Source organism: Pan troglodytes, chromosome 19 (genome assembly GCF_028858775.2).
Source record: "Pan troglodytes isolate AG18354 chromosome 19, NHGRI_mPanTro3-v2.0_pri, whole genome shotgun sequence".
Lineage (NCBI taxonomy): Eukaryota > Metazoa > Chordata > Mammalia > Primates > Hominidae > Pan > Pan troglodytes.
In genome coordinates, this window is record NC_072417.2 from 53098967 (window position 1) to 53120109 (window position 21143).

General features: G+C 43.5%; 1 protein-coding gene and 1 pseudogene across 1 annotated transcript; both read right to left on the bottom strand.

The window, feature by feature from the left end:
* Positions 1–2217: 2217 nt before the first annotated feature.
* LOC129137605 (transportin-1-like) lies at positions 2218–9056 on the bottom strand. The gene is given in 2 exon segments (XM_054670425.2): positions 2218–7310; positions 7313–9056. Coding segments are annotated over 2 exon segments (1896 nt in total). The 5' UTR covers positions 8958–9056; the 3' UTR covers positions 2218–7059.
* Position 9057: 1 nt separating this feature from the next.
* Positions 9058–9915, bottom strand: LOC749762 (transportin-1-like; annotated as a pseudogene).
* Between the last annotated feature and the right edge of the window lie 11228 nt (positions 9916–21143).

Consider the following 21143-nt stretch of genomic DNA (forward strand, 5'->3'; position numbering starts at 1 on the left):
GGTATCAGGAAGAAAAAGCTAAAATACTCACTTACAGTCTCCCATTGTTTTGCTCCAGAATCCACACACCTGCTCTGTCTCTGCAATGTACATAATTAAAAGAATGCAGGTGCTTGGCCTGATTGAATTGAGCCTGCTTCCCCCTCAACTGCTATTATATTCCAGATGGGATAATGTGGTCAACCCAAAGTTCTGAGTCTGAAGCCTGCCCTCTTTGTGTTAAAAGTGAGATCAGACCCAGGCGTGGTGGTGTGCACTTGTAGTCCCAGCTGCTTGGGAGGCTGGGGCAGGAGGATCGCTTGAGCTTAGGAGTTCCACACAGTAGCATGCTATGATTATGTCTGTGAATAGCCACTGCAGTCCAGTCTGGGTGACAGAAACAGACCCGCATCTCTTAAAAAAAAAAATGTGGCCAGACATGGTGGTTCACACCTGTAATCCCAGCACTTTGGGAGGCTGAGGCGGGTGGATCATGAGGTCGGGAGTTCAAGACCAACCTGGCCAACATAGTGAAACCCCGTCTCTACTAAAAATACAAAAATTAGCCAGACATGGTGGCAGGCACCTGTAATCCCATCTACTTGGGAGGCTGAGGTAGGAGAATCACTTGAACCCAGGAGGTGGAGGTTGCAGTGAGCCATTGCACTCCAGCCAGGGCAACAATGCGAGACTCTGTCTCAAAAAAAAAAAAAAAAACAATGCAATCAACACCGGTGGAGAGGAGGTACTGGCACCAACCTGAGCCTTTCTCTTTTAAAAAAATTATTTATTTATTTATTTAATTTATTTTACAGACAGGGTCACACTATGTTGCGCAGGCTGGTCTCAAACTCCTGGGCTCAAGCGATCCTCCAACCTCAGTGTCCCAAAGTGCTGAGATTACAGGCTTGAGTCACCGCACCTGACCTAGCCTTTCTTCTTGAGGTCATCAGAAGGGTTGAAAGACACTTGAAAATAACATCCTCACTGTGTGTTGCCAGGGTATTTAATCCTGCATCTGTGAAGGTAAAGTGTTCTAGCAGACTAGCAGACAGGGTCCGGTTCTCACTGGGCAGCCCTGTTGAGGAGAGCAGGAACTGCAGGGGCTGGGGCTGTCCAATGACCAAGAGAAGAACAATTAGGCAGAGCGGACAGAGCTCAGAGCCCTGCATGTGAGCATGTTGTTCCCCACGTCCCCACCCCAACTCTTGTTGCTTTTCGCTGCACTGTTGGGGGAGACCCCCTTTCTACTGAAGCTCACTGACACCATGTCACACTCCCATCATGGACTCTGGGCCTTGGGGAGAGCCACCGTGGTCTGTGGCGGGTCAGAGCATGTAACTAGAGCACACAGCGAGTGGCAGCCGAAAGCTGGAGGGTGAACATACAGTTGACACTTCCTGATGCTGGGCGTAGCAGCTTGGAATCAGCTCCAGATGCCTCCCAGTGACAGTGGAGCTGTCAGAACCTGCAACTTGGTGGCCTGCAGCCAATTCCAGTCTGCAAACTTGTTTTGTTTGTCCTATAAACTGTTTTAAAAATGTAAGCCAACTTCTGAAAATTGGGAGATTTCACATAAAATTCCACACTTCTAGCATATCTTAAAAAAAAAAAAAAAAAAAAAGCTGATGCGGTGGCTCACGCCTGTAATCCCAGCACTTTGGGAGGCCCAGGTGGGCAGATCACTTGAGGTCAGGAGTTTGAAACCAGCCTGGCCAACATGGTGAAACCTGGACTCTACTAAAAATACACAAATTAGCTGGGCTTGGTGGTGTACTCCGGTAATCCCAGCTATTTGGGAGGCTGAGGGAGGAGAATTGCTTGAACCCAGGAGGTGGAAGTTGCAGTGAGCTGAGACGATGCCATTGCATTCCAGCCTTGGCAACAAGAACAAAACTCCGTCTCAAAACAAAACAAACAAACAAACAAAAAAACAAACCAAAGACAGAAGAAGTACAATAGAACTTTTTAAATTTAATTTAATTTTCACAAAGACAGAATTGAATAATGCAACTTATAAAGAATTTTTTTAGAGAACCTCCCTTTTATTAATTTATTTCTGAGATGGGGTTTCACTGTGTTGCCAAGGCTGGAGTGCAGTGGCGTGATCTCGGCTCACTGCAACCTATGCCTCCTGGATTCAAATGATTCTCTTGCCTCAGCCTCCCAAGTAGCTGGGATTACAGCCACCCACCACCATGCCTGGCTAATTATTTTTGTATTTTTAGTAGAGACGGGTTTTCACCATGTTGGCCAGGCTGGTCTCGAACTCCTGATCTCAGGTGATCTGCCCGCCTGGACCTCCCAAAGGGCTGGGATTACAGGCGTGAGCCACCGCACCTGGCCTACTTTTTCTGTCTTTGAATGTCATAGACATTCAAAGGTTGCCAATGAGAGGCTGATGTGAAGTGACTCAACAGGACATCTCAAGCTACAGTTCCCGAAGGGATAGCAATGGTGCCGTGAGGGAGGGGTTGTGGTGTCTTCATTTCTGTCGATGGGGGGGAATCTGCTCTCAGCCCCACACCAGTGGGGGAGCTTCCATCTCTACAAAAGGGAGTGGAATAAAAGAATATGCACATCCCAGAATGGCAGTCCCAGGAGAATTCCTGAGGAGAAGGCAGAAAAGGCCCAATGAGCAGGAAACAGGGAGAAACAGGAAGCTGCAGGGCAACCTCCCCAGAGAGAGGGTCCCACTCCTCTCCTGTCCCCTCCCCACCCATCTGGGCAGACCTCATCCCATCTCAGCATAAAGCTCCAACAGCTCTGACCACTCCTGCTCACCGTGACCCATTCTCCACACTGTAGCCACAGCGGTCTCTCCACCCACGAATGTCTAGTGCCTCCCTCTTCAACCTTCCAGACTCTGTCCTCCTTCATCATTGTGGATGGAAACCAGGCAGGGCCAGACAGGGCCAGCTGCATGGGCCTACGACCTGTGCAGTCACAGAGGGCCCCGGTGCTAAGGGCCCCACACTTGGTTTAATGCTCTGCTATAACTGCCTTGACATCCCTCATGACACATGACCAAAAGATCCACATTTCCATGTTCAGTGGGCTCTGCAAATTATGTAGCCACTTCTGGTACCCAGCCTCACCCACTGGGGATTCATCTTTAAGTCCAGGCTTCGAGGCTCAGGAATGTAAATGAAGTCACATTTCTGTTTACTAGCAAAATTACCAGACTTGAAACTCTCACCTCCTTAATCACAGTCTTCAGCCAGGCCCTATTCCTGAGGGTGTCTGGGCCTTCTGGGCCTCCCTTTTGGGAGCCAAGTCTGTTGCACAAATCTGCTGGCTTGGCAGTGTGCCTCAGCCATCCCAATGGTGCCAGGCTCTGGGCAGCAGACTCAGTGCAGTGCCCAGTCCTCCCCTTGAGCAGCTGGCATCCTACTGTGCCCAGGCCACCTGGCCGAGGTGGGCTCCAAGTTTCTCTGTAGATTTTCTCTCCTGATAGCTAAGGCCATCAGGCAAGGTCTGACAATTCTTTAGAAGGTTTAGAGAGAAGATTCTCATGTTTAGCTAACATGCGCTGAGCAGCTCCTACATGCAAGGCGCTGCTCTAAGCACTTTTAGCGCACATTCCAGGAACCTCACCATCACACTATGAAGGAAGTACTGTTCATGACTGCTGCCTAGTTATTACAAGGAAACTGACGTTCAGGAAGATTAACTGCACCTCACTGGCCACTCCTTCTCATCTTCCTGCTGGGTTTACCTCATTATCTAACCTCTAAGTGCAGAGGCCCTGGGCAGGCCTCGATTCTCTCCTCCTTTCAGTCCACCCTCTCACCCCTGTTGGTCTTCTGCAACCTCACTCAGCCACCTAATCTATGAAATGACTCTGAACTCCAGATTCCACCTGCCTCTCAGCATCTCTGCGTGGATTTCTAACAGACAAGCTCAAACTCCGTGCATCCAGAACAGAGCTCCTGATCCCCCATCCCCAACTTCCTGCTTCTGTAGGCTTCCCCCATCTTAGACACTTGCTTGACCAAAACCACTGGAATCATTCTTAATTCTTCTCTACCCAAAATCTAATTCATTACCAAATACTGTCAGCTAGACTTTAAAAATATATGCACACACAAAACATTATATGCAGATGCTCCTTGACTTATGATGGGGTTACATCCCGTCGTAGGCTGAAAATATCAGGTTAAAAATGCATCTAATACACAACCTATGAAACATCATAGCTTAGCCTAGCCTACTTTACACGTGCTCAGAACACATACATTAGCCTACAGTTGAGCAACATCATCTAACACGAAGCTTATTTTATAATAAAGTGGTGAATATCTTACATAATTTATGGAATACTGTACTGAAAGTGAAAAACAGAATGGTTTTATGGGTACTTGGCATGATTTCTGCTGCATGTATATGGCTTTCATACCACAGTAAAGTCAAAAATTGTAGGTTGAACCATCGTAAATCAGGAAATGTCTGTATGTATAGCTCTATAGATAGATAGATCACAATAAAGTTGATAAATTAGACTTCTTCAAAATTCAAAACTTTTGCACTTCCAAAGACATCATTAAGAGAGTGAAAATAGGCTGGGTGTGGTGGCTCACACCTGTAATCCCAGCACTTTGGGAGCCTGAGGTGGGCAGATCTCTTGAGGCCAGGAATTTGAGACCAGCCATGGCCAGCATGGCAAAACCCCATCTCTACTAAAAATTCAAAAATTAGCCAGGCGTAGTGGCACACGCCTATAATCCCAGTTACTCCAGAGGGTGAGGCATGAGAATTGCTTGAACCCAGGAGGCTGAGGTTGCAGTGAGATGAGATTGTGCTACTGCACTCCAGCCTGGGTGACAGAGCAATACTTTGTCTCAAATAAATAAATTAATTAAAAAAAGAAGACTCCTAGGTGTCTGGCCTGGGCAGCAGGGTGGATGGTAGCACTGTTTACTGAGATGAAGATTAAAACAGGAGCAGATTGGCGGGTGGCTATAAGCCAGAGTTGAGTTTTTGATGTGAGATGCCTATCAGATGAAAGTGCCAAGGAGGCAGTTATATTCCCAAGTCTGTGCTTAGAGGGAGACCAAGCAGGAGAGAGGATGTGGGAGGGGCACATGAAGATGCTTTACACAGCCAAGAACATGGATGGTGTCACAGGAGACAGTGTAGACAGAGAAGAGATGAGGAAGCAGGACCACCCTCATCAGGACTGAGCCTGTGGGATTCCAGTTTCTCTTTATGAATATTTTCTTTCTCCTCTCCTCTCCTTTCTCTTTCTTTCTCTTTCTTTCTTTCCTTCCTTCCTTCCTTCTCTCTTTCTTTCTTTCTCTTTCTTTCTTTCTTTCTTTCCTTCCTTCCTTCCTTCCTTCCTTCTCTCTCTCTTTCTTTCTTTCTTCTTTCCTTCCTTCTTTTTTTTTGACAAGGTCTTGCTTGTTGCCCAAATTGGAGTGCAGTGGCAAGATCTCGGCTCACTGAAACCTTGACTTCCCAGGCTCAAGCGATCCTCCCACCTCAGCCTCCCAAGTAGCTGGGACCACGGGTGCGTGGCACCAGGCCTGACTAATTTCTTACTTTTTGTAGAGATGGGGTCTTGCTATGTTGCCCCGGCTGCTCTCCAACTCCTAGATCCAAGTGATCTTCCCACCTTGGCCTCCAAAGTGCTAGGATTACAGGCGTGAGCCACTGTGCTGGGGCTTGTAAATGTTTATTGAGTGAATGAGACATTCTTCAGCCCTAAGTAAAGTTGATGGCCTCCTAAGGGATTAGATTAGAAGCTCCCACAGTCAGATGTGGGCAGAAGACAAGGAGGCAGCCTCATAGACTGAGAGGAGCTGCCAGTGAGGACAAAGAAAGCCTGCTGCACTGGGATGAACCCCACACTCCTTGGCAGAGCGTAGGCTACCCTGGGCCATCTGCCTGCCGCCTTCCTCTCCACTCTCATCTCTTCCTGCCATCCTTTTTTCCTTTTTGGGCCAATTTTAGTATTTTCCCTAATGCATTCTATTGCTTCAGACCTTCACACATGCTGTCCCCTCTCTAGGATTACAAAAGTCACGTGAACTCATTATCAGTAAGTCTAACACAATGGAAACACATGACAGAGTGGAAGCTGGCCAGCACCCCTCCTCTCCATTAGTAAGCATTTGCGCTATGCGTTCGCAGATGTGTTTTCTGCGCATATTCTAATGCACTCTCTCTCACACACATGCATGCCAGATTTTCCTCCCTGCCTCCAAAATGGGAAATACCTCCTTTAATGCACGCTTTCTCCTCTTAATGCATTACGGACTCTTTCCACATATGTATGTGGACAGCACATACTTGCTTATGCTTATATTTCAGTACAAATGTACATACAGTACATTTCAGTACACAGAGAGGTGCCTTGTTCTTTAAGATACATCTTTAGAGTTTGGTTGTATGGATTAATCACAATATATTTAAACAACTGCATTAATGAAGCATTCCCCCCATCCCTTTCTTTCTTTCTTTCTTTCTTTTTTTTTTTTAAACAGGAGTCTTGCTCTGTTGCCCAGGCTGGAGTGCCATGGCATGATATCAACTCACTGTAACCTTCACCTCCCAGGTTCAAGTGATCCTCCCACCTAAGCCTCCCAAGTAGCTGGGATTACAGGTGCCCTCCACCATGCCTAGATTTTGTGTGTGTGCGCGTGTATTTTTTTAATAGAGATGTATTTTTTTCACCATGTTGGTCAGGCTGGTCTCAAACTCCTGACCTGAACTGATCCACCTGCCTTAGCCTCCCAAAGTGCTAGGATTACAGGTATGAGCCACTGTGCCCGGCCACACTTTCTTTCTTTTTCTTCTTTTTTTTTCCCCCTCTTCACATCCACTGTGGAGTTGTAACTGGAGACATATTTCCACCCACAAAGCCTCCAGATGTTAAAACGTTTCCCAACGTCAACTTAATACAGTGATGGCAACACTTCCCTCCCACCCCTCCCAGTAGGGTTGAGATTATACTGTATTCCCTACTGGTTTACCCTTCCCCCCATGAAGGGTAGCATTTTCCCTGGGTGCAGAGGCTCCCTCATAGTCTCCAAGACTGAAGGACCCCTAATTTTGGGACTGCAGCTTAAGTGTATTACATTAAACACCATAAAAAGCTACAAGATGCTCTTTTAAGGGAAGAGGAAACTGGTCAGAGAAATGCCTCCCATTTTCATTGCCAATTTGATTTTTAAATCCATGAAGGATCTTACAGAACATGTCTCTGAGATAATCTTTTGGGTTAATCCATGATGCAACAGCATCACAAAAAAATATAAAATCTTGGATTATGCCATTGGGATTCACACTGATCATGATGCAGATTCCACGGAATGTTGAATCCTTTTCTCATTGTCTCTTATGTTTCTCAGAGAGGTGCACCAGGGTCTCGTAAACTGCTGTAGCATGGGGGCCACCTCTTGAGGACAAACATAACCAAGACAACCAATTGTTACTGCTGTATTCTTTAACAACGTCTTTGGTGTGTTGGGTCTGTTAATGATTTCTACAAGCTGGTGCAACACCATAGGGATATAAGGCTGCATCTCTATACCCATTTGAATGGGGATTTCTCCAATTGCTCATGTGTCATTGTTGCAGACTGAAATGAATTCTGCAGTTAGGTTGGTTCCCAATATTGGCATGAAATCAGCTACACAAGGCTTAATATGCTGAAAGCAAGCTTTTGTGAGGTCACTTAACAGGGCAAAAGAACTCTGTCGAACTTCCAGCATTTTATCCTGCATGCACTGATATGTTAGTGTTAGGATGTTACTTCGGGCTACCAGTTGTTCAATATTGCCTCCAAGTCCTTCAGCCAGGCCACTCAGTAAATCAAGAGCCACTATCATAAAATCTTTATCTGGAGCTTCATATTGATCTGGTTGAGCATTGCTTAGCATGGCTTGTGCAAGAGTCTTCTGTACTAGGTTTACCCAATGCTGACACATAGGTTCACAGTATGGAAGGAAGCCAGACTGCAGCACTGTGGTAGCTGAAAATGGACACTCAGGTAAAGGGAAAAGATCTTTATCTTCATCCTTTAACATGTTCCGTTTCTGGATCAGTGGAGGCATTAGCATTTGAATATATTCTGGTTTGTTTAAATGATGTCCTACTGAATCTGCTAATGTCCCTCTGGCATTGTAAAGAATGAGCAGGTTCTTATGCTGGTATTTACTAAATGCAAAGACCAGGGTATCAAGTATATAAGCAAGGTAAGCAACAAGTTCTGTACAAGCCTCCTCTTCTAGGGTAGCAAAGGCACTGCAGGCAGCTTCTGGTACTCTCTTGTTGCTATCCAGGATGCGTTTTAGCAACTCTGTCATTAATGACTTCAGGTACGTGTCTGGTGGCTGGCTGACTACCCAGTGTGCATAGCGGCTAAGAGTCCAGCATGTTATGGAACGGACAAGAGCCTTCTTATCAGAGAGGCACTGAATAAGGTGAGGAATAAGCTCAGGCAAGCAAGGAATCATGCCCTGCATGCAACCTTCAGCAACTGTTCCTAAACCCAAGATGGCTAATTCTTTAACAACCCATTCATGATGAAAAAGTAATTCTTTCAAAAGGGGCAATATATATGGCAGCAGTTCATCATGATGCACGTTTGCAAGAACATCTAGGGCAGCAACAGAACATTTCCTTAGATTCCAGTCAGAAATTGTATCATCATCATCAATTTCATTATCATCATCATCATCATCTTCCTCTTCAATTCCATCTTCATCATGCTGCTGAGCCACTGTCCTTGATCGGTGAAAACGTGGCCATATATCCTGTTCACTATCAGGAATCATTTCGTCTTCTTCAACATCACCCTTAGGTAGGATAATATCTATATCTGAGTACTTCATGCCATTCACTAACACAGGAATCAACCTGGGAAGATGCCTTACGAATACATCTTTGCACACTTGCTGTTCAGCTAAAGTTAGCCAAAATTCACAGGCTTCTAAAGCCACATTTTCTTCTTGATCTTGAGTCCTCTGTAGCATCTACTCAACTATATTACGCACATGAGGGAGCAGGCGATCCACTCAAACTTCGAACAACATCACAAGTGCTCGGCACACATTTTTCCATACCTCTGGCTCATCAGCCAGTGCAAAGAGATTTCTCAACAAAAGAATCAATGTGCAACATCAGAGCTTGAGTCCTGATGATAAATTGATTGACACATACAACAGCGTGAGACCTTATTTTTGGACTACTGTGCTTGAAGAACTGTAAAAATTTGGGAATCCTGATGTTGAGAGGACAATCTAAAACATCACTATCTAAAATCTCAACAGAATCTTCACAAATCTTCTGAAGGGTGCCAAATGCTCCCTCACAGGTGGTGTAATCTTCAGAATCCAACAGGCTACAGAGTTTTGGTAAGAGGTCAGGCCAATTCTGCAATTCTCTCTTGGAGGCTATAGTTGTGATCAAAATACCAGCAGTGGCTCTAATCAGAAGAGAGGAGTCACCAATATTATTTAAACATTCACTTTTAATGAAGTTTGTTGCACCATTTGGGAAGTTCTGAAAGTGTGCTTTCACATTATTCTTCAAGATGAGACCACACAATGATCTTGTGGGTTCATCTTCAGATTTTAATTTTGTAAGAACAAAAATCAAGTAGTTGCTAAAGTCTGGATCTTGATTAAGTTGTTCCAGTTTCTAGAATTGTTGCACAGTTCTCTGGATGGTGGTGTCTGGGGACTGGGACTCCTTCAATAGCTGCAGGATTTGCTGAAGCCCTTGCTTATCAGGTTTCCATTCATACTCCACCTTGGTTTGCTGGAGTGCCCCAAAGGAAGTCTCGGACAGTGAAACCCAGTGGAACTGCTCCTGGCAGCCCAGCCGCCGACGTCTGCTGCTGCTGCCACCACGGCTACAGAGCGCAAGGAGCCAGCCAGACTGAGTCCGATTTGATGTGTATCCTTGTTTGATGCCCAGGTTGGAAGCATGTCACAATGAGTCAACTAAGCAATAACTAGAATATTATTGATTCCAGAAAGCTTTCTCTTATTTTAACTCTGTATTTCAGAACTTCAAGGTCTATGAATAGTTACCCACCTATAAAATGAATTAAATTTAACTAAATCCTAGTATTGTGAAGAATTAGTTTTTCGCCATTTCTGTTTACTCTTATACTAACTGAAAGACTGTCTCACCACAGTGCTTGATGTAAATTGTCTGATTGGTTAGTGACAACCTCATTAATTATTGCAGCTTGCAAAGGGATTGATTTTTAAATTTTTACTTATTAATTATATACGTGCTTATTTGTTTTCTCATTTACTTGCTTTCTTATTTATTTGGTTATTATTTACTTACTTTCCTGTTGTTTTAAAAGAGGATTCTAATTAGATATTATCTAAGTGATTTTGCCAAGTTCTTACATTTTGTTGGTTTAAATTGCTTTAAGATATATGCTTGAAATCACGTTTATTCTTGAAATGTGTGTCATTTGCAGTGTGTGTGTGAAGGGAAATGAGTTATTTTTTAAAAAGAGAATTATTTAGATATGGTTTTAGTGATTCCTCAGCATGATAACTGGTGATGAAATGTAGCTTATTGTTTTCAGCTAGTTTACATTGGTCTTGAGACAAACAGAATTTTGTTTCTTAATTACAGGCTCTAGATGACTTTATAGAACACCGCAGGGCTGTTATCAAGTACTTACATATGAAGGATAACTCCATGTGATTATATATTTTATACCCCAAAGGAAAATAAGTTTAAATTTAATTTTAACCAGATGATGCCATCGGTACGGAGTCACTCTGTCGTTGTGTCCACACTGGCCAGGATGCGTTTTAATGAATGGTGTTTGTTTATTCAGTCTTAGCCAAATGAGCAAGGACCTGGAGACTGGGCAATTTGAGAAGACGTTTAGGAACCACTGGCTTTTCTCTGTTGATGCCACTATGTAAACTAAGGCTGACAGTGGGTAGGGAATGTGTGTGGAATTCCTGTGTGATTCACTGTAACTGTGGTGTGCTGAATGCGTGCTTAAGCTAGTGTCAGCATTGTCTTCCTGTAAGTTAAAGATCCCTTCTGTGAGCAGGACTCCTGAGGACTCAGGAATGCTGTATTTTGAAATCTGCTTTAGAGGATATTTTAAGACTTTTAATAAAAGAAAGACGACTAATGTATAAGGGGACTTAAGGGGAAGAAAAACCCTTTCCTCTATAGGGTAGCATCTTTGGGATTATAATTTTTGTTTTCTTTAGGTTGGTTTCATTTTCAAGTGAATCCAGAAAACACTGTTTTCGTTGACAATATTGCTATAAAATTACCATAATATGAGGATATGTTGTCAGTCTCAAATATATAAAATGACCAATTTCAGTGAGCATTTATCCTTTTAAGAAAACCTATTCTATTAAAATCCAATTTTGTGCAAAAAGTGGGAAATAAATGGAGACATAAGTGTTTGCTTTATGAGACTATTTGATTCATGTAAATAGAAAATAGTTTTATTACATGTAAAATATGATTTAAATTGGTCAAAATGTCATTTCCAGAAAGCATACCTTTTAAGCCAGCACTCATTACATAGAACAAGGATTCTATCTGTGTGCCACAAACCACTTCAAATAATTTTCTTTATATGTAATGACATATAAAGAAATATATGTAATGACATGTTCCTTAGAGTCCATCTCAACTCCAATTCCTCAGGAACATTGTCTTTGAGTACAAATTATAATGAGTTTATTTTCTAACTAAAGTATAGTAGTTAGACTAGTTTATTAGCTAGTTTGGTTCTGACCTCTGTGGTTGAGAACAGACACAAGACAAATGCTATTATATCTTCAGATCTTATAGAAAGCAGATAGTGGAAATGATGAAGTGTACCTGGCTGGCTTTCTGACGATTTGTGTGAAATGCTTGGCTTTGTAATTTTACATTTCTTTCTAGTCTGATGCCTTGAGTTTATTTAGACAGAAATGTATTTCTACATGGTTATCTGATTTTTAAAATGCTGCTTCACAGTTGTATACTACTTAAAGTATGTAGCTTTATATTTAATCTAAGTTGGAATTGGGTTTTTGTTATTGTCATTTGGTACATTGGTCAACACTTAATAAATGTTTAACTTTTTGTTTTGAGTTAATTATAGATTTGCATGCAGTTGTAAGAAATAATACAGAGAGGCCGGGTGTGGTGGCTTATGCCTGTGATTCCAGTTACCTGGGAGGCTGAGGCGGGAGGATCCCTTGAAGCCCAGGAGTTCAAAGATGTAGTGAGCTGTGATGGTGCCACGGCACTCCAGCCTGGGTGACAGTGAGACCCCATCTCTACAAAGAAAAACAAAAAGAAATAATACAAAGAAATCTCACGTACGGGCCTACCAAATTTTATTGTGTTTGCTTTATTGCACTTTGTAGATATTATTTTTTTACAAACTGAAGGTTGGTGGCAACCCTGTGTCAAGCAAGTCTTGCGGTGCTGTTTTTCTAACAGCATATGCTCACTTTGTGTCTCTGTGTTCCATTTCGGTAACAGTATTTTAGATGTTTTCATTATTATCATATCTGTTATAGCGATCAGCGATCTTTGATGTTGCTATTGTAATTGTTTACAACCTCAGTGATATAAGAGGGTGAACTTAATCAATGTTGTGTATGTGTATTTTTTTTTTTTTTTTTTTTAAGACAGGGTCTGTCTCTGTCACCCAGGCTGGAGTGCAGTGGCATAGTCACAGCTCACTGCAACCTCCACCTTCCGGTGGAAGATGCCATTTAAGACTTTCCTCCTAGAAACGAGAAGTCAGTGCCTGGCTTCAAAGCTTCAAAGGACAGCTGACTGTCTTCTTAGGGGCTAACATAGCTGGTGACTTTAAATTGAAGCCGTTGTTTGTTTACCATCCCAGAAATGCTACAGCCCTTAAGAATTATGTTCAATCTACTCTGCCTGTGCTCTGTACACTTAACAGCAAAGCCTGGAAGACATCTGTTTACAGCATGATTTGCTGAATATTTGAAGCCCACTGTGGAGACCTACTGCTCAGAAAAAAAAGAATTCTTTCAAAATATTATTTCTTTTTGACAACACACCTGGTTACTCAAGAGCTCTGATGGAGATGTACAAGGAGAGGAATGTTTTCACGCCTGCCAACACAGCATGCATTGTGAAGCCCGTGGTTCAAGGAGTGATTTTGACTTTCAAGTCTTATTAGTTAAGAAATACATTTTGTAAGGCTAAAGCTGTCATAGATAGTGATTCTTCTGATGGATCTGTGCAAAGTAAATGGAAAGCGTTGTGGAAAGGAGTTACCATTCTAGATACCATTAAGAACATTCATGAGGAGGTCAGAATATCAACATTAACAGGAGTTTGGAAGAAATTGATTCCAACCACCCTGGATGACTTTGAGGGGTTCAAGCCTTCAGTGGAGAAAGTAACGGCAGATGTAGCAGAACTCGCAAGAAAACTAGAATTAGAAGTGCAGCCTGAAGATGTGACCGAATTGCAATAAGCTCATGAGAAAACGCGAACAGGTGAGGAGTTGATTTTAACAGACGAGCAAAGAAAGTGGTTTCTTGAGATGGATTCTACTGGTGAGGATGCTGTAAACATTGTTGAAATGACAACAAAGGATTCAGAAGAGGGTATAAACTTAGTTGATAAAGCAGCAAAGGGGTTTGAGAGGACTGACCCCAATTTTGAAAGAAACTACTGGGGGCAAAATGCTACCATACAGCATCATACGGCACAGAGAAATCTCCTCTCTAGGCCCCAGTTGTTTCTAAGTGAAGAGAGTTTTAGAATCCATCTCATATATTTGTTGCGAGGATGAAGTTAAAACAAGTAGGATATTTAGGATAGGACATGGCTCATAACAAGCTCTCCATGAATATTAGCTATCATTATTCTTAACAAAATTACCAGATTAATAGATTGTCTGCTCTGCTCCTTTGCACTAAATTTAGTAGTTTATTTCATTTATTTTATCTTCATTAAGGCAGTTGGCACAAAATTAGTTTGTTAATCTGGGCAATAGAATTCTTTTTTTTTTCTTTTTGAGATGGAGTGTCTCTCTGTTGCCCATGCTGGAGTGCAGTGGCACCATCTCACCTTACTGCAACCTCCACCTCCTGGGTTCGAGAGATTCTTCTGCCTCAGCCTCCTGAGTAGCTGGGACTACAGGCCCCCACCACCATGCCCAGCTAATTTTTCTATTTTTAGTAGAGACGTGGTTTCACCGTGTTGGCCAGGATGGTCTTGATCACTTGAACTCAGGTGATCCACCTGCCTCGGCCTCCCAAAGTGCTGGGATTACAGGGCAAGAGCCACCACACCGGGCCAATGGGCATGTTTTTAACAGTGATTCTCCTAGCACTCATCATTTTATGTTTTCTCTCTTAGCATAAACAAGTTTCAGTCTTACTGATGTGTGTTAAACTGTTCCCCCATTTATACTTCAGTTGGTTTATGGTTTTTAATAATGTAGATACACATGTAAGGAATATTTATATGTACATCACTTTTCACTTTTAAAACGTTGTGATAGGCCAGGCGCAGTGGCTCATGCCTATAATCCTAGCACTTTGGGAGACTGAGGCGGGTGCATTGCCTGAGCTAAGGAGTTCAAGACCAGCCTGGGCAACACAGTGAAACCCCGTCTCTACTAAAATATAAAAAAAATTAGCCACGCGTGGCAGCATGCACATGTAGTCCAGCTACTCAGGAGGCTGAGGCAAAAGAATTGCTTGAACCCAGGAGGCAGAGGTTGCAGTGAGCCAAGATCGCGCCACCACACTTCAGCCGGGGAGACAGAGTGAGACTCCGTCTCTTTTTTTTTTTTTTTTTTTTTTTGAGACGGAGTCTTGCTCTGTGGCCCCGGCTGGAGTGCAGTGGCGTGATCTCGGCTCACTGCAAGCTCCGCCTCTCTAGTTCACGCCATTCTCCTGCCTCAGCCTCCCGAGTAGCTGGGACTACAGGCGCCCGCCACCACACCCGGCTAATTTTTTGTATTTTTAGTAGAGACGGGGTTTCACTGTGTTAGCCAGGATGGTCTCGATCTCCTGACCTCGTGATCCACCCGCCTCGCCTCCCAAAGTGCTGGGATTACAGGCGTGAGCCACCGCGCCCGGCCAACTCCGTCTCTTAAAAAAAAAAAAAAAAAACTGTGATAAGGTCAGGCGTGGTGGCTCACGCCTGTAATCCTAGCACTTTGGGAGGCTGAGGCGGCCGGATCACCTGAGTTCAGGAGTTTGAAACCAGCCTGGCCAACACGGTGAAACTGTCTCTACTAAGAAAAATACAAAAATCAGGGGCTAGGCACGGTGGCTTACGCCTGTAATCCCAGCACTTTGGGAGGCCAAGGTGGGCGGATCACGAGGTCAGGAGATCGAGACCATCCTGGCTAACACGGTGAAACCCCGTCTCTACTAAAAATACAAAAAGTTAGCCGGGGATGGTTGCGGGCGCCTGTAGTCCCAGCTACTCGGGAGGCTGAGGCAGGAGAATGGCATGAACCCGGGAGGCGGAGCTTGCAGTAGGCGGAGATTGTGCCACTGCACTCCAGCCTGGGCGACCAGCGAGAGTCTGTCTCAAAAAAAAAAAAAAAAGAAAGAAAGAAAAATACAAAAATTAGCCAGGCGTGATGGCAAGTGCCCGTAATACCAGCTACTCCGCAGGCTGAGGCACCAGAATAGCTTGAATCCGGGAGGCGGAGGTTGCAGTGAGCCGAGATCGCACCACTGCACTCCAGACTGAGGGACAAAGTGAGACTCAGTCTCAAAAAAAAAAAAAAGAAAAGAAAAGAAAAGAAAGGAAGCAAGCTGGGTATGTGCGTTTAGAGGTGCTGTACATTTTCAGCATTACAAATGAATAGAGATGAGTGGCAATAGTTACTTTGGTCCATAGATTTTTGGTATCTTAACGAGTTTTGGATCTCTTCCACTAAAGGAACTGCCTGTTGAACGTTGTTAGGAATGTGAATACTGAAGGCAAACTGCCTGGGTTTGAATTTTGTTCTGTCCCTTGCACCCTGCCTGGGTTCAAATACTAGCTCTGCTTATTAAGTTCTTTTATGGTGATGACCTTTGAGCGAATGTCTTAGCTTCTGCTTTCCCAAGTAAATGGACACAATAGTTGCCACCTTGTGAAAGATTCACGTAATTGACCAGTGTTTACCAAGTAGCATCAGTGTTCAGTTTCAGTCGTTGGTGATTCTGCAGTTGGACTGTGATGGGGTGTTGGGGTGGGGGTGGTGTGTGTGTGCAGCACTTAATTGCATGCGGAAAGGAAAAGATACTTTTTATAACCGAGAGGCAGCTTTTCTCTGCTTTTGTGTCAAAAGGGAAGAAGGGAGTTTGGAGAGGGAAACCAATTCTCTTTAATACTAAGCTCTGTTCTTCAAAATCAGAAGTAGATAGAATGTGTAATAATTTACAGAATTTCTAGACTGAAACAATCTGATTTTTAAAAATGTATTTTTATTTTTTCAGGTTGAGACTGAGCTACAGTTAATCTGTGGCGACGTGCTGGATGCACTGGACAAACACCTCATTCCAGTAGCTGACACTGGCAAGTCCAAGGTTTTCTATTAGGAAATGTAGGTTCTATACTAGAAAGGAAAATGTAAGATTAAAAGTTGGCCTTTTTAGAATCATGACTTTCTTCTATGTAGGTTTCCAACTTTTATTGAAAAATAATTGTTTAATGTTAGAAGGATAGTCAATGTTGGAATAAAAAGATGGTCAGGCTATTACAAAAAATGCATTAGCTTTTGCTTTGCCTATTTATATTCTTTTGCTTTCATGGGACCTATCTCATTCCCCTCCCCTAAACGGCCACACATTTCACAGTGCTGGCTGAAAGTTTCATGTAGAAATTTTATTTTATGATTAATACACTTGTGCCATTTCTTGGAACCACTTGCTTGTTTAATTCTAGTCTATCAAGTGATAATTTTGTTGATATTTAGAGGCTCCTCAGTTAATTTCTGTGGGATTTTTCATTATATTTAATAAGGAAAATAATAGGAAATAGCTAAGAAAAAAAGAAACAAAGCCAATTATTCCTGAGCGTGTTTAAAATTATTGAAGTACACTTGTTGATTTTTAGTATAGAACCTACATTTCATAATAGAAAACCTTGGACTTGCCAGTGTTAGCTGCTGGAATAAGGTGTTTGTCCAGTACATTCAGAATGTCACCACAGATTAACTTTAGCTCAGTCTCAACCTGAAAAAATAAAAATGAATTTAAAAAAATTCAGATTGTTGAAGTCTAGCAATTCTGTAAGTTATTACACATTCTATGTACCTCTGATTTTGAGGAAGAGAGCTTAGTACTGAACAGAATTCGTTTCCCTCTCCAAACTCCCTTCCTCCCTTTTGACACAAAAGCAGAGAAAAGCTGCCTCCCGGTCATCAAAAGTATCTTTTCCTTTCTGCGTGCAATTAAGTGCTACACACACACACCACCCCCACCCCAACACCCCATCACAGTCCAACTGCAGAATCACCAATGACTGAAACTGAACACTGATGCTACTTGGTCAATTACATGAATCTTTCACAAAGTAGCAACTATTGTGTCCATTTACTTGGGAAAGCAGAAGCTAAGACATTTGCTCAAAGATCATCCCCTTAAAAGAACTTAATAAGCAGAGCTAGGATTTGAAGCCAGGCAGGGTGCAAGGGACAGAACAAAATTCAAACCCAGGCAGTTTGCCTTCAGTACTTACATTCCTAACAACGTTCAACAGGCAGTCCCTTTAGTGGAAGAGATCCAAAAAGTTAAGATACCAAAAATCTATGGACCAAAGTAACTATTGCCACTCATCTCTATTCATTTATAATGCTGAAAACGTACAACACCTCTAAAGGCAGATACCCAGTTTACTTCCTTTTTTTTTTTATTTTGAGAGGGGGTTTTGCTTTGTTGCCCAGGCTGGAGTGCAGTGGCGTGATCTCAGCTCACTGCAATCTCCACCTCCCGGGTTCATGCCATTCTCCTGCCTCAGCCTCCCGAGGAGCTGGGACCACAGGCGCCCGCCACCATGCCCAGCTAATTTTTTGTATTTTTAGTAGAGACGGGGTTTCACCGTGTTAGCCAGGATGGTCTCGATCTCCTGACGTTGTGATCCAACTGCCTCGGCCTCCCAAAGTGCTGAGATTACAGGCATGAGCCACCACGCCTGGGCTATTTTTTGGTTTTTAGACAGTCTTGCCCTGTCACCCAGGCTGGAGTGCAGTGGCCCTGTCTCGGCTCACTGCAGCCTCTGCCTTCCAGGTTCAAGCAGTTCTCATGCCTCAGCTCCCTGAGTAGCTGGGATTACAGGGGCGTGCCACTATATCTGGTTAATTTTTGTATTTTTAGTAGAGATGGGGTTTCACCACGTTGGCTAGGCTGGTCTTGAGTTCCTGGCCTCAAGAGATCCACCTACCTCGGCTTCCCAAACTGCTGGATATAGGTGTGGGCCACATGCCGTGGCCCAACTCTACTATTTCAATGAAGCTCCTGTACCCTAGGTCATCACTGACTTCCCAGTTGCTGAATCCAGTTGTCTTTACTGAGTTCATCCTTAATTTAACTTTCTTTTGCATTGAAGCTACTGACCACAGCATTCTGAAACTCTATTCCTTTCATTACTGTGATTCTACTTTCCTTGTTTTTCATCTTATCTCTTAGTCTGTGGCTTCTCAGACTTCCTCACAATTGATTGCTTATTTTAAAAATTCAAAAATTTAAACCTCCTGAGCAGTTCAAAAATAATATACTTTTGCAATTTTTAAAAACTTTTCAAAGAGTTCCAAGGATAGGTCGGTGATCACCAGTTGATACCATTTTGCCATATTTTCTTTGTCTGTGTGTCCCTCCCTTTCTACCTGCACCCACATATATGTATATCTATGAATATTCACTTTTTTAACTTTAATAAATTTTCTTGCTGTACAATTTGAGAGTTAACTGCAGACTTCATAGCACTTCACCCCTAATTTCTTCTATATATCTCCTAAGGGCTTTTTTTTTTTTTTAGGAGGAGTCTCACTCTGTCACCCGGGCTGAAGTGCACTGGCGATCTTGGCTCACTGCAACCTCCATCTGCTGGGTTCAAGCAATTCTCCTGCCTCAGGCCCACAAGTAGCTGGGATTACAGATGCCTGCCTAATTTTTGTAATTGTAGTAGAGACGGGGTTTTGCCATGTTGACCAGGCTGGTCTCAAACTCCTGACCTAAGGTGATCCGCCCTCCTCGGCCTCCTAAAGCGTTGGGATTACAGACATGAGCTTCCATTCCCAACCTCCTTTTCCTTTTGTAATTAACAAGTGATCTATGGAATGATAGAAACAGTGTGAATATTCTGTCCCATAATAATCTTTACTTAATGGTTTTATCTGGATTGCTTCTTGCCAAATCAAATATTACTATGATTATAAAATGGAGACTTTTCTATTTTTTCTATATTGTCATTCTTCTCTAAAGATTTTTTTATGCTCCTTTTTTTATTTTTTATTTTTTGAGTTGAAGTCTCGCTTTGTCACTGGAGTGCAGTGGTGTGATCTCAGCTCACTGCAACTTCTGCCTCCCCGGTTCAAGCAATCCTCCTGTCTCAGCCTCCAGAGTAGCTGGGACTACAGGCATGCGCCATCGCGCCCAACTAATTTTTTGTATTTTTAGTAGAGATGGGGTCTCACCATGTTGGCCAGGAAGGTCTCGATCTCTTGACCCCGTGATCCAGCCACCTCGGCCTCCCAAAGTGCTGGGATTACAGGCATGAGCCATCGCGCCTGGCCCTATACTCCCTTTTTAATTTTTTTTTTTTTTTTGAGATAGAGGTTCACTCTGTTGCCCAGGCTGGAGTGCAATGATGTAGTCTTAGCTCACTGCAACCTCCGCCTCCCAGGTTCAAGCAATTCTCCTGCCTCAACTTCCTGAGTAGCTGGGATTACAGGCGCATGCCACCACACCTGGCTGATTTTTGTATTTTTAGTAGAGATGGGGTTTCACTGTGTTGGCCAGGCTGGTCTTGAACTCCTGAGCTCATGATCTGTCTGCCTCAGCATCCCAAAGTGCTGGGATTACAGGTGTGAGCCACTGCACCTGGCCCCCCCGCCTTTTTTTTTTTTTTTTTTTTTTTGGAGACAGGGTCTTCCTCTGTTGCCCAGGCTTGAGTGCAGTGGCATGATCGTGGCTCACCACAGCCTTGGACCCCAGGCTGCCTCAGCTCACTGCAACCTCTGCTTCCCAGGTTCCATGATTCTCGTGCCTCAGCCTCTGAAGTAACTGGGAGTACAGGTGCACACCACCACACCTGGCTAATTTTTGTATTTTTAGTAGAGATGAGGTTTCACCATGTTGGGTAGGCTGGTCTCAAACTCCTGGCCAACATGGTGACCCACCTGCCTTGGCTTCCCAAAGTGCTTCATATTGTTAGCCCTAATTCTAGTCGAATTCCATAGCGTTCTACTTCTTTATTTTTATTTTTTTATTTTTGAGGTGGAGTCTCGATCTGTACCCCAGGCTGGAGCGCAGTGGTGTGATCTCAGATCACTGCAGCCTCCACCTCCTGGGTTCAAGCAAGTCTCTGCCTCCGCCTCCTGAGTAGCTGGGATTACAGGTGCCTGCCCCCACGCCTGGCTAATTTTTGTATTTTTAGTAGACACGGAGTTTCATCATCTTGGCCAGGCTGGTCTTGAACTCCTGACCTTGTGATCTACCCGCCTCGGCCTCCCAAAGTGCTGGGATTACAGGCGTGAGCCACCGCGCCCGGCCACATTCTTCTTTCAGGTCATATTTGGATCTCCATTTTTTCTACAGTGAGAACTCTGGTAACAACATAAATAAATGCATTCATTTGTTCAGTTGTACAATATATGCATAATGAAAATTATAATACCAATAGTATTTCCAGCTACAAACCTACTAAGTTTGATTTAACATTTCTTTGCAATTTTTTTGTGTGCTTACATATAGGCTACTAACGTTGTGCAGTCTAAAATTACTTAAGTATCTTTTTCTCGCCAGGAACAGTGGCTCACGCCTGTAATCCCAGCACTTTGGGAGGCCAAGGCAGGGGGATCACGAGGTCAGGAGTTCGAAACCAACCTGGCCAACATGGTGAAACCCCGTCTCTACTAAATATATAAAAATTAGCTGGGCGTGGTGGCGGGCACCTGTAGTCCCAGCTGCTTCGGAGGCTGAGGCAGGAGAATCACTTGAACCTGGGAG